The 17,692-nt window shown below is 41.0% G+C and overlaps 2 protein-coding genes across 9 annotated transcripts in view; one reads left to right on the forward strand and one right to left on the reverse strand.

The window, feature by feature from the left end:
* The window catches only part of agbl4 (ATP/GTP binding protein-like 4), a 461,627-nt gene that overhangs the window by 120,591 nt on the left and 323,344 nt on the right, over positions 1 to 17,692 (forward strand). Inside the window, exon 2 of one of the 2 annotated variants that reach the window (XM_031307356.2) lies at positions 13,190 to 13,284. The exons of the other annotated variant lie outside the window; for it this stretch is intronic. The gene's annotated coding sequence lies outside the window, so the exon portion shown is untranslated. The remainder of the gene's footprint in view (positions 1 to 13,189; positions 13,285 to 17,692) is intronic. 2 annotated transcript variants of the gene reach the window in all.
* Positions 1 to 17,692, reverse strand: part of elavl4 (ELAV like neuron-specific RNA binding protein 4) — an 85,164-nt gene that overhangs the window by 64,524 nt on the left and 2,948 nt on the right. The window contains exon 1 of one of the 7 annotated variants that reach the window (XM_031307363.2): positions 3,047 to 3,361. The exons of 5 other annotated variants lie outside the window; for them this stretch is intronic. In XM_031307363.2, the coding sequence (XP_031163223.1) occupies positions 3,047 to 3,055 (9 nt within the window). In that variant the 5' untranslated portion in view covers positions 3,056 to 3,361. Of the gene's footprint in view, positions 1 to 1,729; positions 1,995 to 3,046; positions 3,362 to 17,692 lie in introns of those variants that run through there. One more of the 7 variants, XM_031307362.2, reaches the window with a different exon arrangement.

The following is a 17,692-nucleotide window of genomic DNA, read 5'->3' on the forward strand; positions in this document are numbered from 1 at the left end:
TGATGTGTAACCTTGGAGCTCATGGTGTTCTGCCTGAGGGTAATAGAGCCACTTCATGTTTGTGTGGATCTTTGTGTGTGTGTGTGTGTGTGTGTGTGTGTGTGTGTGTGTGTGTGTGTGTGTGTGTGTGTGTGTGTGTGTGTGTGTGTGAGTGAAATGATGGTCCGTCTCCAGCCCAGATCCCCACTGGTTCCCATCAGGAGGTTTAATGGTGCAGTCTCATATCTAATGCCTCCAATACTGATGAACATTCGTCCTTTTCACTCCCTCTGCCACTGTTCCTTTTCATTCTCCTCTCATGTCCATGTTTTTCAGCCTCTATACATAATAATACTAACCCTATCTGTATATACGGTATAAACAATAAACACAATTTCTCTGCATTCAAGCCTGTCTTCTCACACTGTCAGCCCCTCCATCTATGCACATACACTAGGCTGCTAGCCGTGAGGCTCCAGAGAGACGGCATACCACTAGCACCAAATAGGGGAGTCGCCTTCATTTCAATTAGCATTTTGATTGCATCCAATGAAAAGAAGCCAGCATGCAAACAATCAAACATTTACTTGCCGACAAATGAATGATGTCCACTGTTCTTCGTGCAAATACAAAAGTGAGTCAGTCCACTTGGTGGATGGTTAAGATTTTGAAAACAGATGGATAATGGTATTGACTCTATAGTTGTGACGCAGTATCGGCAACAAATTAAAACTCTGTCTTATATGACAGGTGAAACCGACAGGAGGAAAAACCATGGCCGCAAGTTTTGTTAGCCGATCTCTCACTCTATTGCCTTGTTGTGATGGATGAATGGATAAATGTATGCAAAGTTAAAGTGAGTCTCAGGAAGCTGAGCAAAGCAGATTACTTATAGTTTATTATAATTTCTCTCGTGTCGACACCTACTCACACAGTCAGACACATAATTGAGAATACACAGTCATATTCACACACACACACACACACACACACACACACGCACACACACACACACACTCTCATATGAGCAATGGGTTTAAAACTTCTGCTATAATCCAGGCATGCATGTAACTCCAACCCACCTACTCCATCTTTCTCCAGCTCTGGCACAACTTATGGACAACACAAACTCACACTGTGGACAAGAGCAGCATGACAGATAACATGTCAACTCATATAATTTGCATATATGAATAAAAAAATCCACAAAAGTCTGGTTTCCCTACTATCTTACAGTACATTTAACATCAACAATGTGCATTCCTTCTCTGCTGCAGTAATATACGCGGGTAAATATTTCAGAGTGGTGCAAAGGCAGGAAAAGGGGGGGACACCTATAGCCCTGGCTTCAACATAAAATGGGTGCTGTTCCCCGATTTAACCCATCCCTCCCTCCCCTCTGCTCCTTTCCCCTCCCCATCCTTCCTTACCTCTACACCTCTTCCATTAGCATGATATCTGGCTCCGTCCCTCCATCTATCTCCCTCTGTTTCTCATCCTGCCCTCAAACCTCATCAGTCTAACCCCGGCTGTATCCTTCTACCCTGTATGAAGACACTTAACATTCTGCACAACAAATAGTTGAATAGTATCACTGCAGTGCCTGTACTGAAAGAGTATTACATACTAACTGTGGGTGATAGTATATCTACAACCTGCTCTAGCCATTGTAGGCTGCCCAAAATGAAACAATGGTTAACAATGTACAGTGGATTATAGTGGCAGGCTGCCTGTAGCCTTCTTTCCTTACCATCTTAAACCCATTCCACTCCATTTGGGAGATGCCGGCCGTTGTCTCACGCTCTCTCTCTCCTCACACAACAGCTACAGCAACGCCTCAGCAAAGAAAATCCCCTACTCTCTCTTACTCTCTGACACTGTCTCCTTATTTTTCTCACTCTGCCTCTCTTACTATTACTGCCTGAGTCTTAGCGGCGAGCAGGGAGCAGCATACTATAGGCGTACGGAGCAAGCATCACCTTCTTCCACAGATGCTGAGAGGAGAATGGTGTGCCTGGATGAGAGAGTGCTGGGCTGCAGCAAGCCTCCCTCCCTCACACCGCCCTCCCTCCTTCCCGCAGCCACCCGCCCAGTCGCCTGCTCAGCTGGAAGGTCAGAGCCCGCCCACTCACCTCTCCTTTACAGTCTGTGATTGGCTTCATGGCTTGCCTGTCAGCCCTCGGCCTCACCTCCCCCTCCCTCTGTGTTAACACCTTCGCTCTCTGGCTGGCTCTGAGCCCTCATCGGCACACGCCAGCCTCAGCCTGGTTTGGCAGAGAAAAGGCTTTCTGAATCCCAGCAAAGCAATCAATCGCTGCTGAGGTCTGTGCTTGAGTGAGCCGGGCAGAGCAGCGCGGTGCAGAGCTCTGGGAGAGTGATTGCAGCCTCAGGCACTATGGTAATAGGATGCCTGCGCAGCACTGTGTATATAAATTAGCTATTACTGGGTGCATGTTAAAATCCCCTGTACATTTACATGCCTGTGTATACATCTCATTCTCTCCTACTCCGTCTCTTTACCTTACACACACACAGACACACACACACACACACACACACACACACACACACACACAACACAAAACACAACACACACACTTTTACAAATAGCCTACACACAGAACTGATTAGCCTACAGGTTTTGTCTTACAAAATAATGATTGAGGTCCTTCAGAAATTGTTGTTTTTCCTCTGAACAGCCAACATAGTTTCAAATTAAAAACACAGAATTAGACGAAAAACAAAACTATCTATGTCGATAATTTATCATTTGCATTAGCTGGGGTTTACATTTGAGAACGGATACACGCACACAAACAAACACTTGGCCATACAGGTGTAGCTTATATATGCGATATAGTTTACTCTTTGTAAATGATATCTGTAGTAAAGCAATTGGCTATGTATGCTTCATGCAAAACAAAAAATTGCGACGCTACCTGTCTGCCTGCTGCCGTACGCGGTTACATTGAAGCCCGACTGGTTGCAGAATTGAGGCAATTAAACCAACAGGTAGCCTACGATGGAAAAGCTCAAAACTGTGACCTACGATAGCCGATCTACTCACCATGACCATTCTTGTGTTAAGGCTGTTGGGGTTACGGACGGTAACGGTAGTCTCGGCGGACAAACTGTAAAAGCCGGTGAAGTCAGCGAGGAGAATCGGATGGAGTAGTGTCAGCGTGCCGGAGAGGCTGAATGAACTGACGTGATGATGTAGCGGAGCCAAAAACTAAACAGAACCCGTGGGTGTGGAAGACCTGCAGCTCTGTCCCGTGCAAGCAGGAGGGCAAAAACACTCTCGCTCAGTGAAAAACTAAGACAAAACAACACGGCGAGAAAAGAGAATCCACTCAACGGAAATGATTCAGAGAAAACACCCCTCTACCTTTTCCCAAAAAGCCATTTATGGAATGTCCAGTCACCTCGCGCGCGGTCTCCCATTGGCTGGGGAGGTGCCGACTGGGCGGTGCGCTCGCTGATGAGAGTGATGGAGGCAGGCTCATGTGGTCCTCGAAGCATCATGCGGAGAGGTAGATGCTAAAACAGTTAAGGTGACTTTACGTTCGTGTCTGCACATAATTATCCCTCACCTGTTAACCTGCATACAGTCAGTCTACGCTTTAACTCGTTCATACGCATACCGTCTTCATATAGCCTACAGTACGTGCCTTCTTTGGTCATTAAGCTCCTATAGAAAGCAGGTTCCCTGCATTATTGCTGCAGTGTTTCCGTGTGTACTCCCCTGTTGTTAGAAATGTGATAGAACTCTGCTGAAAAACAGGAGTGGCAGTTCTTTTTTTTTTCCACCTCAACAAAAACAACGTTGGGGTAGGTGCTTCTCAGGGGTCCTAAAGTCACACCGCCCAAATATACTCACTAGAATTATCATTCATATGCTACTAATTACTCCCAATTACACTTGCAAATTATGATTATCACTACAGTGTATATATAGTATATTTCTATAAAGCAAATGATCTATGCCCAGTAGTAAACAGGCCACAGGTTGATTTTGTCCTGCTGGCCCCTATCTCAGGCAGACAAGAAGAGGGAGCTCTTGCTTCCCTTAACACACCTGGCAGACAGGAGTACTTAGCTGTACCTTCACACCTACATACATTTACCCACACACATGCATACACTCAGAATGCACATACTGAAACTAGCCCACACCATACCCGATAAGCACATAAGCATATTTATGTGTGCACACATACACACAAAAATATCTACATGTACACACTGTCTCACAAATGCTCTGACACATTATTCAAGCTCCGTTATGCTGTAGATATAAACATGTAGCTTGATGTAACTGTAACACATTGCTCTTACACTGGTAATTTTTTCAAGTTGGCAGACAAGAGATCAAAACATCATCAACTTCCCAACACATGCTCATACAGTTTCCTTTGTGTTCAACAGTAAGAGGCAGTCAGCAAGCCAACAGCTTATTCTGGTTTGTTTCAATATGCGTTCAGCTGTGTGAGGCCTGACAAGACCTAATGTGACGAGTGGACGTCCATTAAGCTCAACAAGATTTCTCTGCTCTAACCACCTCAACACCTGTCACGATACAGGATCACACTTTATTTAGATAGTCCATTGACAAGTGTTTATAATGTGTCACTAAACGATTTTACACAATATTTATAATAGTAAGCCAATGGATGTAAATTGAGATGTCAATCTCTGGTTCCAGCTTCTCAAATGTAAAGATTTGGTGCTTTTCTTTGGATTGTTGGTCAGACATAACAATTTAATGACAGTAAATTGTGATTGGAACTTTTTACTATTCTATGACATTTATAGACTAAACAATTATTTACATAATAATAATGAAAAAAAGATTCCAAGCAGTAGCTCCTAGGCTGTGGAATGACTTGCCTCCCTCTCTACTTTGTGTGAATTCTGTCGAATCTTTTAAAAAGCAATTAAACACTCTGCTGTTAAATAAATTGAATTGAATTGTTCAAGCAGGCTTTTAGTTAGTCGAGGGGTTTTATGGTTGTTTGTCATGTTTTCTATTTGTATTTTTATCTGTGAAAGGTGCTATACAAATAAACTTTACTTACTTACTCACTTTATAAAACATTTACGGTACTATTTTTTACCTTCATAGCAGAAAACTGATATTCAGGTCTCTAGCAAACCATCTAATGCAAATCAGGTCCAATATGAATTATTAGGGTCTGACTCCTGGAGCTAAATTATGCCCTCTGTAACTCACTAAGGCTCTGTTGTGCACACACCATCCACTGTCAAGCCACATTGTGAACAGTGTATTATATACTATACAGCATGTATCCCATACATACTCGACACTTGCATTAACAGTAGCTAGTGTGCTTATACAAATATGAATTGTGAATTTCAACCACACACTCAAGTAGCTACACATATTAGCTCCCAAATGAGCACACTGAAAGAATAGTGGGCCTCATTCACCAATTGTTCTTAAGAACAAATTTGTTCTTAAACCCCACTTACGCAGTTTTCACAAAGATTCTGTTATTCACCAATGTTTTCTTATTTGGGATTTGTTCTTAGGTAAGAGCAGAATCTACGCACACTCAAGAGCACTCTTACACACAATTGAGAGCTGACATGTTTTCCCAAAATAAGTAGTTATACTGTTTTCATCCGTTCTAATTTAAAATATTAATATTTCTTTATAATTTTGTAAGTAATTATTTTCATTATTTTACACATAATTATATGTTTGTTTGTTTTAATAAATTCACACTACACTTACACTTCTGCTCATTTGTAAAGCACTTTGAATTGCATTGTGTATGAATTGTGCTAGGCCTATATACTTCATCAGTTCTGCGCCCTTCTCCGGGTACAGCGTTCACTGCATGAGTAAATGCCATAGACTGTTAACGGTCTATGGTAATTGCATTCCATGCATCGGTTTTATTTGCTGCTTTGTATCCACTGCTGATGCTTCTAAATATGATGTCTCGTTTTTCGCTAACTTCTTGCAGCAGTACCTCCACTTCAGAATTACTAAAGTTTTTCTTTCTTTTGGAGTCGAGGCCTCCACAGTCTTTACCATGTCTTTTTCGACATTTCTCTAAGTGTGCACACGGCCCTGCCATCTCATGCCCTTTATGGGAATTAACGGGGCGTTTACCTATAGGAGCAACGAGCACAAGCTTTCAATTTATGAAGACAATGGGATTCATCATTCTAAGAACACACCTGCGAACAATTCTGCTGTTTGAGAACACGTCATGAATCAGACGTAGACTTTTCTTAGGAACTTTCTTAAGAACAAATTTCAGAAAAAACGTAGGAAGATATTGGTGAATGAGGACCAGTGTTAGGAAAAAAGAAAAACAGTAAGAAGACAAAAGTGTTGTGAATGATATGGCCAGTTCTGGCAAACAAAAAGGGAGCAGTCATTAAAGCTCCCCAGTCTCTCCACTTCACCCCTGACCTCTCCACCTGTCTGGTTAGCTACAGCAAGCTAGCTAGCCTAGCAGAAACATGTGCCTGACATACTAATGAGGATCCTCACTACGCCTTCAATTAAGGCTGAGCAGTACAGACACACACACACACACACACACACACACACACACACACACACACACACGCACACACACACACACACACACGCACACACACACACACGCACGCACACACACACACACACACACACACACACACACACACAGATGGGCTGAACAAGCTTGCTATTGTTTCTAATAGAATAGAATATGCTGGCACTCGCAGTCTGGAGATTTGTACCGATCATACTGTATATGACACAACAGAGGAAGAGTAATGTTGAATGAAACACAAAGAAAATGGATCAAAATAGAAATGCATCTTTGTCTATTTTCCTTTGTTATGTGCCTCCATATCTTTTTCTGCCAAAGAACAGAAAGAAGCAAAATTTGCAGCTGAATAGTACAGACAACCAATCCACTGTTTCCTGTCCATCTTTTATCGTTCTGCTCTGACCTTTGAATTTAATAAAGGCTTTGGGTTGGACCCAGAAAAAAGCTTTCTTAACCTCACTGCCTCTAATATCCTCCTCCCAAACATGTTTTTATTGTTGCGTTTTAATTCCTGACTGTAAACAATGGAAATTTAGATCCATGCTAATGACTGAATCACAAATCACATCTCTGTCTTTGTATGCAGTCAATTTTAACTGTTGATGTTTAGAGGCAATAACATGTGGGAAGAAAATAGAGGGTGATCATATTCTTATTTCATAAAGGATAGTCAGTGTTTTGAGGTTGTTTTCTCCCTCTGTAATATGATCCAAATAACCTTTTCTCTAAATGAGAATGCAATTTAAAAGTGAAAATAGTCTCTCACAGTTGACTTGCTCGGCTTGTTGTTTCACTAAATTGCTCTACTGGACTATGATTTTATAAAGCAATGAAAGTGACTGCCCCTACTCAGTAAATTAGCTATAAACCCAATCTGCTGTTGTGTTGTGGAGTGTGTGTGTCTGCATGTGTAGTTATGATATAAAGATTCATACCAAAGATGGAACCATGTTGCTGCCATGCCCTAGTTAAGGGTACACACTGTGCATTATAATATTGTGTATGGACAGATGGAGGGAGTGGTTGAGATAGTCTATCAAGGGCATCCATGCTGAGATGTTTTACAGTCTGGATATTAGAGATACTGCAGTGTAGCTCATTATCTTTTGGATTTGGCCTTTCCCTACTTATAGTTTATGTCTGTCTATGAATAAAATGCAATACAGCACTGAATACATGTAAAAATGTCAAATAAGTAATTAAGAGTAAGGACTAAAAAAGACTATACTTTTTTTAATGACTTTGCAGAAAAAAAAGTCCATAGCGTTGATTGGATGAATTATTTGGCCTTTTAGATGATGACTGATGCTAAATAGTTTTTGAGGAGGCAATATATTTATTTTCTCTTGTAAAGTTTTGAAAATGAAAAAGCTTTTGTGGCTTTAACCCAGGAGGGCCAGCCATACTTGTCAGCAATGAGAAACCCCATCTTACTGATTGACTCTGGCTCGCATCCATGAGAACACACACACAACACAACACACACACACACACACACACAACTGAAACCATACATACACAAAAATGTGCACACACAGGCATACATGCCCACCGCCGCACATACAAAAACACACATTTTGATTCATGAAGTGCGTCACAGTCTGACGGTGTGCCTGCCGTGAAACCGGAGCTTTAAAGGGCTAGAACCCAGAAGTGTTCTTAGCCTGTGCTTCCAGCCTGCTAATTTGGAAAGCAGAGAGCTGGCTAATTGTCATGAACTCCTCCTGCCCTCCATTCTGCCCTGCTTCTTCACCCTAAACCCCTCCGAGTCACAGACCTTAACAGATTAATGCAGGCTAGTGTTGTCCCTCTCACTCTCCCTTACTCAGTTTCATTTGGTTCTCTTACAAAAACTCAAAAAGCTACATCTCTGCCACGCCCTGAATTTTTTGTCGAATCTCCAGGATTGAATATACTGGTGGCACATGTACTGTACACAAACAATATACTCTGGTAGCAGCTAAAACGCTGTATTTCGATAACAAGCGTTAAAGAGCAGGCAAAGAATACAAAGTATAGCAGGTTTGAATATGCAGCGTGCACACGGTGATAATTGTGGGTGCTCTCGGTTTAAATCTTGTTAACTGTCAGATGCAGTGTTTCAACACCTGTCTTATGTTTCACTCTGCATAATAAGACTTCTATTTAAAGGTGGAGAAGTGACGATGCCAGCAGAGGTGTTACCACAAAGTGCTGGAAGAAAATACCTTGATTATTAACAAGGAAAACTTGTTTTGCAGCAAACCTGATCTTTGCAATTGTGAGTCAGGTTCAGAGGAAATTAATGCAACAAAGGACACAAGACAGGAAATCTGAAACTGAATTATCTCGGTTACACTGTACAGCAACAACACCGCAACTGACATGAATGAATGAAAACAGTATTTTAATAGAGCTACGGAGAACAATGCAATGCCTATCAGGCCCGGTTGATTTCAATTCAAAATATCACAGCAGTCTATGCAGTAAAACAGCCTAATACATTTAATATCCCAGAACGCACTCCTCAGTATGCTGCGGCTTACTTAGGCTCCTTTTGATTTGCCCTTGAAGGATAGATTTAGTTGCTGTATTGAAGTTCTGGCAGTAGTAGCATCTTGCTGTGCTACTCAGACTGATGATCTCCTCTTTCCTGGCAGGTGTCCACCCTCTGCCGGTAACAATCAACAAATGAGAATCACAGCCTTCAACTTGCCCGTCTCCCTGCCCAGCGACAAAACTCTGCATCATTGAACTGAACACTAGACACCTATTAACACTATGCGGCTGTATGTGGACAACAATGGGCAGTTTGGATTCACTTTTGTTGTTTGCTTAGTGTTAAGACCAGGGGGTTAATTTTCATGAATCAATGACACACACCGTGTGAATAGAGATTTGTGGTAATTTTATGGTCAGAGGGGCAAAGCACACCTGCATCGCTGTTGTATGTTGAATCAAATCACCTATTTTCTTTCTCTTTTAAAGCAGGGCTCTCTGTGCTCTGATAATCTAGTAATAGAGGGGGGCAGTTGGTAGTTCTGCCACAAAAGATCCTCCAAAGAAGGAACTGATGTCCTTAAGCGAGAGGAGCAGAATCCCCACAATGCCACCTTATTAAACCACAGAGAGCAAATTACATTAAATTATCTTGGGAGGACAGTGAAGTTTACAGTCACTGAAATGCTAAATGGATGCAGATGAGAAGAAAAGACTGTGTGCACCGAAAGAAAATCCCAATTCACCAAAGCAAGTACTTGCCAACATAAAGCCCTTGAAGGCATTTAGAGAGCACAAACTATCACCTACAATGATAACATGATCCAACTAGCTGTTATAAACAAAGACATCAAGTACATCTCTTACATTTTCACTTCAAATCACATCCTGACCCTAAAAATGTGTCCTTTGGATTTGTAGTAAAATCTCTGTCTGCATGTTTTTATAGCTATGGTTTAAGATGCTAATTATCTAAAGCCCAAAATCTAATAATTTGCTCATTATTTCAAAGCCAAGGATATTCATTCATACATTTTTGAGACATCCTGTTGACAAACGAACCAAAGGGGTTGAAAACATGTTGAGATCATGACTGCTTTGGGTTCAGTGTTTCTGGTGTTAATTGAATAGAAAAATGAAAACGAAGCTGACATTTTGCTTTAGAAAATCTTTCTTTAAAAAAAAGTAAAAAACTAAAAACTGAATCCCACTTGGCCCTGCCAAGAAGAATGTGTAAATTTATGGAGGCACTTATGGGAAAGTGGATTCCCTAAATGGCACATGTTACTTATACACTATATTAAAAAGGTATTTTGGTAAAATGTAACTAATCTAGTTGAAGCTTTCCTCCTACATCCTCTTCCCTCCCGTGTCAGTGGGCATGATACACAGTCAGCTTAACCTCTGCCTGTGTCACTCTCCCTGGTAGAAACTCCTCAGATCAGAAATGAATTCTTCATGCTGATCCCGGAACAAGGCTGTGCTGCATTTGTCACAGCCACTTTCTTCCACTTTAACTCAAAGCTGTTTGGTATGGCTGGAGCTTTGCAGACTGCAGAGATGTGACGGGGATGTTTAAAGGCTCAGGCTGAATGCTCTGTCTCTATCTGTGGAATAGGGAGTGAATGCTTGTTCAATGGCTATGTAAAGTCTGCTCTGTTGTAGATTTAATTCAAAATAATGCTTAGATAACTGCTTTTTCACATTAAAATCCACACATTAAAATAAATCATTTTTAATGGAAGAGATCATGGTGGGTCGTTGAGGCTGTAGCCTAACACAAATGAGAGAAGGTTTGTGAAGGTGCCCAGAGAGGCTTAGCTATGCATTGGCTGTTGAGTCTGGCATGTATTCTGGCACTGGGAGTGTATTCTCAACAGGACTCTGGTGGATTAGTGTCCATTTGGACAACAGAGTGGTCCGCAGCTTGGGTTGACATTCAACTTCAGCAGGCCAGCAGCTCACACACTGATCATGAAGTTTAGTCTAGCTGTTTATTGTCATTGATGTGTAGTAAATGTAATGCCATTTGGAGTTTCTTGAGTCTTAAAAATGAGTATTATGGCTGGGATATCAAAACCTCTCTTCTCCTGTCTTCTAGTCTAAACGGAATGACTCGGTAAGTGTGAAATATAGCCGTGGCCATGCCGCAGTGTGGCGGGTCAGTGGTTCATGGGGTATAGTGGTGGGCTTTGGGGCTGTGGGGACGGCAGCCCGTTTTCCGTTTGATCCCGGTTGGGGTACATCCATGCTCACAGGGCAACTGCTGTGGTCCATCTGGTGGAGGCTTTAATCACAACCCACACCCCCAACGTAAACGCAAGCACGCACGCACGCGCACACACGGCAGTAACACAAAGCTTCCCACTTAGGATGCTTTAGACTGCTGCTTACTTTCAGACCTTATTTATTTTAGTTGTTTTTCAGTCATGTATCTCCCTTACCCAGTATGGCAGCTAGATTCTCATGATATCACCAATCAGCGTCATGTGAGGAGCTAATGGTAGCTACGGGCGTGGTTTAGGTGTGTGTGATGGCCGATATCACTACCCGATGTGTGAGTCGAGTGCAGATGTAAGTTGCGTATGCGTCACTCTGCGACAGAATAATGAGATAGGTACATTACATAGCAGTAATTTATTATTTAGTATAAGGCATCACATTTTCATGGTCCCTGATCCCTGATGTCAGTTCTAGATTAGAGGCTGAAGTAGCCATCAAGAACCTGCTGACGAGAGACTTCTGTAATGTCAATACAATAAAAATGGACCTACATAACGAAGTTCGTTCACTGCTGGCTACAAGTTAGCAATCAAACACAACAAAGGCTGTCACTTGAATGGCGTTTTGAGCAAACGTTAGCAATCAAACAATCATAGATAGCTAAAACGTTTTTGAAATGATTTCCATCTTCTGTTATTGTTTGTAATGAGAAAAGTTTATTATTTTATGGATTTCACAAATTTCAGTATGTAGTAGTACAGTCTTGGCGTTATGCCGTAAACCGTTTAAATCTGAGCATGCGCAACTCACATCTGCACTCGACTCACATCGGGTAGTGACACCGCGATTAATGATAGATAGACAGATGGCTCATCCAATCACCTGCCAGGTATTTTTTTGAAAGTGACTGCCCTTTTCCAAACAGTTTCTAATGATGGTTTCTTGGAAGGTTCTGTGTAACAAACCATCTGGTGTGTCGGGTTAGTATATTCCTGCAGAAATGAGTCCTGTTTTCTACTTTTACAGAATCACCTACTTAGGCCTTAGGTGGAAAAATGAGAATAACCTAAACACCACCTGCCATCTGTAATGATGTTTAAAACCTCATCGAAAAAGCTCACACTAGCTCCATAAATGGCTGCACTACGGCTTTTAAAAAGAAATAACCTTTTAGAAAAACGAGACGTATCAAGAGTCCTTCCCAGGGATGGCCTACGGTACTGTGGACCAAAACACGCCCATGCTGCACAAATCCAGCACTCCAAATGTCACTTCATGCTTAACCACCCTTTTCCATGTGCCCTTTTTCATGCTTGAAAAAAGGCAACTGGGCAAGGCAAAAAAAAAAACTCAGTTTAAATGCCTACATGCTTAGAGACATGTTTCAATTACTTTGTGTTGTTGAAACATTTAGCCGATTGAAGAGAAAGAAATTCATTAGCAACAACTCTAGAAATAATTTCCCACTATGAAAATAACAAGACATTGTGTACGGAAGGTATAAATCATGTTCTGAGTAAATGTACTTTTATAATTTTACATGAAATTAAGCCAAGACCGATTCATGTAATACAAACAGAGGTAAATGACAATATTTCTTTACAAAATATGTATGTATTCCTATAAATTAGCTCAATTTACAGTCACTAATATACAGCACAAGGCAGACTCTATGGCGATCCGTTTAAACCTGAATGCTGCGGTCAGAATATATGTATTATTAAAGGGAATAAAGGGTCAGCAGATAATGATGCTGTTGGTGCATCTCCCTGGGTTGTGTAGAGGAACCACTTACTGTTAGCCTCCTCTTGGACAAAAATAATTGTAGTATTTTAATGAATTTCAAATATCTTGATTCAGCTCAACCTTTATTAATAGCTGGTAGTCACTTAAAAAAATCACTTTTTAAACTAATTTATTTTCTGTACGTACAGTGTTAACAGGCCCTGACTACCCGAGAGCTCCCGGTGGAGCAAGTGGCTAGCGACTGCAACTCAAACGGTCACTCCTCCTCGGCACTAATGCAAGGGTAAGCCATACATCATTTATTCATGGTGACAGCAGATACTTTGCCTCATCCCCGGCAATTAGCGAATCAATAAAAATGCATTGGCTTTGAACCTATCAATTCTGAGAGGACAAAATATAGCACTGTTCATCAACATGCCAGGATCCCAGACGCAGACAATCACTCAAGTATCGGCAGCCTTTGTCAGCTCAGGCGCTGAGCTGACAACAATAATGCACATTTTCTCACATTGCTGCTCTTAAAATGAGTCCTCACCTGAAAAATGGGTATCTGTTCCCATATAATATCTCAAATCTGGGTCTACAAAGGCCATAATCTATAAATGTCTTTTTTGAAAAAAAATGATTTAATGTTCTTTTCATCAGGAGATTTTGTTTGTGTTATGAATATGTGTCTATTGTGAAGGAGATGACTGAGCTGAAGCCATCTGAGTGAGATTATCACAGACATGTCAGTAAAGGACTTGCTAATACCTCTTTTGTCAAAGTTTATAAGGCTGACATATCTGCAGTACATTTCGTCTGTTTTATAATTCATTCAGTAAATCTGCTTGATCCAATACACACCTCAGGCTGTGTTATGTTAGCCTAAAATGACATTAGATTTAGCCAAACCTCTGAATTTGACTTTACTGTCAAACTGAGGCTACTGCTGTAGCTGAGGCAATTTTCAATTTCCCCATAATAATTGGTAAAGTTTGTTTGCAAATGACAAAATGTGAAGAAATCACCACATTTGAAAACACAAAACTCCTTTCTCTCCAATCTTGTCTGTTTCATTATTCTCTCTCTATTTATCCTTTTAAGCCGAATGAAATAACTGCAACTGAATGTGAAAACATTGTCCACGAGAGGCAACAAATTTGTTTCTGAAATTAAATGCTTTTCCTCTACCGAGCAAAAGAGCAGCCCTGGGATTCTTTTAAATTAAAGAAGAGAAATGAACAGCTGAAATTGAGGTTATTGTGTTTGTTCCATCTATTGAATTGTAAAAATGTAGCCACTGACCTGATAAAGGTAAATCCCCAGAAGAATTCAGGCCCACTATGGATATATAATCCACTATATAAACTGTGAAATTATGTGTGCCTGAGGTTCACACAATTGTGTTTTCTATTTTTCCATTTTTGTGTTACTTCAAGGCCCATGTCTGTATTTTTTTTAGCACATATTTGTTTACATATATCATTGGAGACTTTTACTTTCACGAAACCTGCATTTCTTAGTTGAAAACATCAGCCTGTTCTATTGCTCTGTTCATAAACATTATAATTAATTGGAAAATTTGAATATCTTAGATTAAATTATGTTAATCTGTGTATTAAAAGACCTGTCCATCCAATCAGTGTGGGAATAATAGCAGGTTAAAATCTTGTGCTTTGGTTTTTGGTGGTGGGGGTGACCCTTTTGTTTACTTTTGGATTATGTGCTGTGCTCTTCCCCCATCTCCTATACAAATATCTCTGTGTTTGTGACATGATCAGTGTGTTACTGCTGTTTGGTCATGAGCGCCAAGACACATTCAGTGGTGCACAGACTACTCAGAAACCCTAAACCCTGCCACTGCCATTATGTAGGTGAAATTACAGGCTGTTACTTCCAGGTCAAAGTACCTGCACACAGAAAGGTGACCTTTGGTTGGGCGTGGGCGCTCGTGTTGCTGCATCAAGCTATTCTGTTGTTAGACTATTGTTTATGGATCACATCCACATCGCAAGCCTTTTTTATGTTTTATCTACCGAGGCAATGGGTATGAAAAATAGTGTGTGTGTGTGTGTGTGTGTGTGTGTGTGTGTGTGTGTGTGAGTGAGAGAGAGAGCCTGCAGACACCTGCTCCATTCTGCAGTGATGGCTCCCAGCGGGACACAGGCTCAGCTGCTGATCTCTAGGCCCTCCCTGCAGTACTGGTGGCCAGCACACACACACACACACACACACACACACACACACACACACACACACACACACACACACACACACACACACACACACACACACACACACACACACACACAGCTCTTCTAACAAATCGGAGAACCCTCCAGGCCCCCCTTGCAGTGTCTCTCAGCCTCTCTGTGTTCCTCAAAACTGACACACCACATGCATGCTCATGACATGATCTACAGACAGGCGCAAAGCTGCACAGTCTATGTTCGTATGATGTTGCATGTAAATTCTATGACACGGTGTGGTCATAATCTTCTCCAGTCTGATATATGCTATAGGGATGATATGGCTGAATAGCATGTGTTTTTTCTACTACCCTAAGCTAAAAAGCTACACTGAACACTGAAGTATATCAACCCTTATTATGTTCTGCTGTGAATGCAGTTAAAAAAACGATAAAATTATATAAAGAATATATTGGCAGTTTTGAATCCTTTGGCAGGTCACTTAATGATTGGTGTTAAAATATAATACCACATTTGTTTTTGTCAGTCCTGCATTGATCAACCACCATTGTACTTATGGTACAATTGTTATTGTCAGGGCTGTTGTATTTTGCACATATCTCCATCTCTCTGTTTTTCTCACTATGAGCGTCCCTTTCCCTCTGTGGCATCGTTCAGTCTGCTGCACCTGTTTGTGCCTCACTGGTGGCAGGGTTGTGGAGCATAAATGAACTAATTTCCTGGATATAGAGAACACAGCAATCAAGGAAAGGGGAAGTGCAGCAAGCGGCAGATGGAAGGAGCTAATCATTGTTATGAAATAGAGATGACCTCTAACTATCTCCTGGCTGCTAATATACTGTAGCTACACACGTTTGCCAGCTTCTGTCCCATTCGGCCCTCTCTCTTCTTCTTCCTCCTTTGCCTGTTTGTTGTTGTGCTGATGATGAACCTCTTCAGGCAGGTTCGAAATGTAACCCTCATTTTTTTTTTTTTTAATGTTGAAACAGAAAAGATTGGAGTTGTCAAACAAAACCTTGTGTCACATAGAGAACGGCAGCTGCCTGCAGTGGGTAATCAGTGGAGCTTTCTACAAATTAACAGCATTCAGCTCTGAAGCACGGCGCACTGCAGGTTTTTAGATCTTGGCTTTTGAAAATTAGATCTCAGTGACTGAAATATGGAATAATTAGCAATTTATTTTTGCTCACATGTTCTTTTAATTGCCTGGTCATCTTAATGCTGTAAACTGATAGAGATGCTCAAATTTAAACAGAATAATATCAGTCTAAATTTGATTAATTGCAGGCCGAATCTCTCCTCCGTGTGCTTGGGATCTGAATTTCAGAATTTAATTCTTTGAATGCTCTTTTAAACGCGCTGTCCTACAGCTCGAAAGATGCACTACTGAGAACATGCACACACGCACACAAAATGCTCTGAACAAACTGAACACATTGTTACCAGTGATGGTAAACTTTGCTGCAGGCATATAGTGTGTTGGAGGACGAAACCATTTAGCTATTTATTCATTTATCAAGGCACTCATTTAATGCAGTCGAGCATTAAATAGAAATACAGTCTTAACTTTGAATGGTAATGTTATAAAAGAATGTGAAGTATTTACTAAATTTTTAATATACGGAGCAATGTTGTGCTGCCGGTATAGAAATATATTTCCGTTTGATATCACCGAGGTAAAAGATGCGATGCTGCTTCTGAGGCTTTACACACCAAAGCCACCAGAATCTTCCAGCACATTTATCTAATGTATGCAAATGATGTTGCTGTGCTTAATGAAGGCACCATTAATCACTATAACGATGGTCTTTCTTAACCAGGGTAATCATGCGTGCGCCCGCACACACACACACACACACACACACACACACACACACACGCACGCACGCACGCACACACACACACACACACACACACACACACACACACACACACACACACACACACACACACACACACAGAACATGCCTCATCACCAGCAACACATTGATGACAAATACGCAAAATCACCAACATAAACCATTTTACCAGAAATGTAACTGCGTATGATGAGGACCTCATAGTCACTCATGAATTCATTTTGTCCGTACTTTTTCTTCCTTCATTTATTCTTTATACTCTGTTGTTAAATTCAATGTAATTTAAAACTCGTCAACTGGTCATGTTTCAACCTGGAATTGGCTGGTTAGGCAATCACCTCAAATTCAGTTACTCCACCTAATACGAAACCGATAAGATGCATCAAAATATGTTAACACGTCAACTATATTTATGTAATAAATTTAGCTAATTAGTTCCACTGGTTTCAACAAATAATTCATGGACCAGCAGCTTCATGCAAACAGCAGATAACACTGTTGTGAGTCAAAACGGGCAGTGGAAAACACAGGCATTTTGTGTGCTGTGTAACAATAACAACAAAACACTGGACAGACGTCTTTGAACTCGTGTAAGAATTCAAAGCGAAAACTGAGAAACATTTTTGAAGCCCAACTC

The sequence above is a fragment of the Sander lucioperca genome, chromosome 11 (genome assembly GCF_008315115.2).
Source record: "Sander lucioperca isolate FBNREF2018 chromosome 11, SLUC_FBN_1.2, whole genome shotgun sequence".
In the NCBI taxonomy this organism is placed as follows: Eukaryota; Metazoa; Chordata; class Actinopteri; order Perciformes; family Percidae; genus Sander; species Sander lucioperca.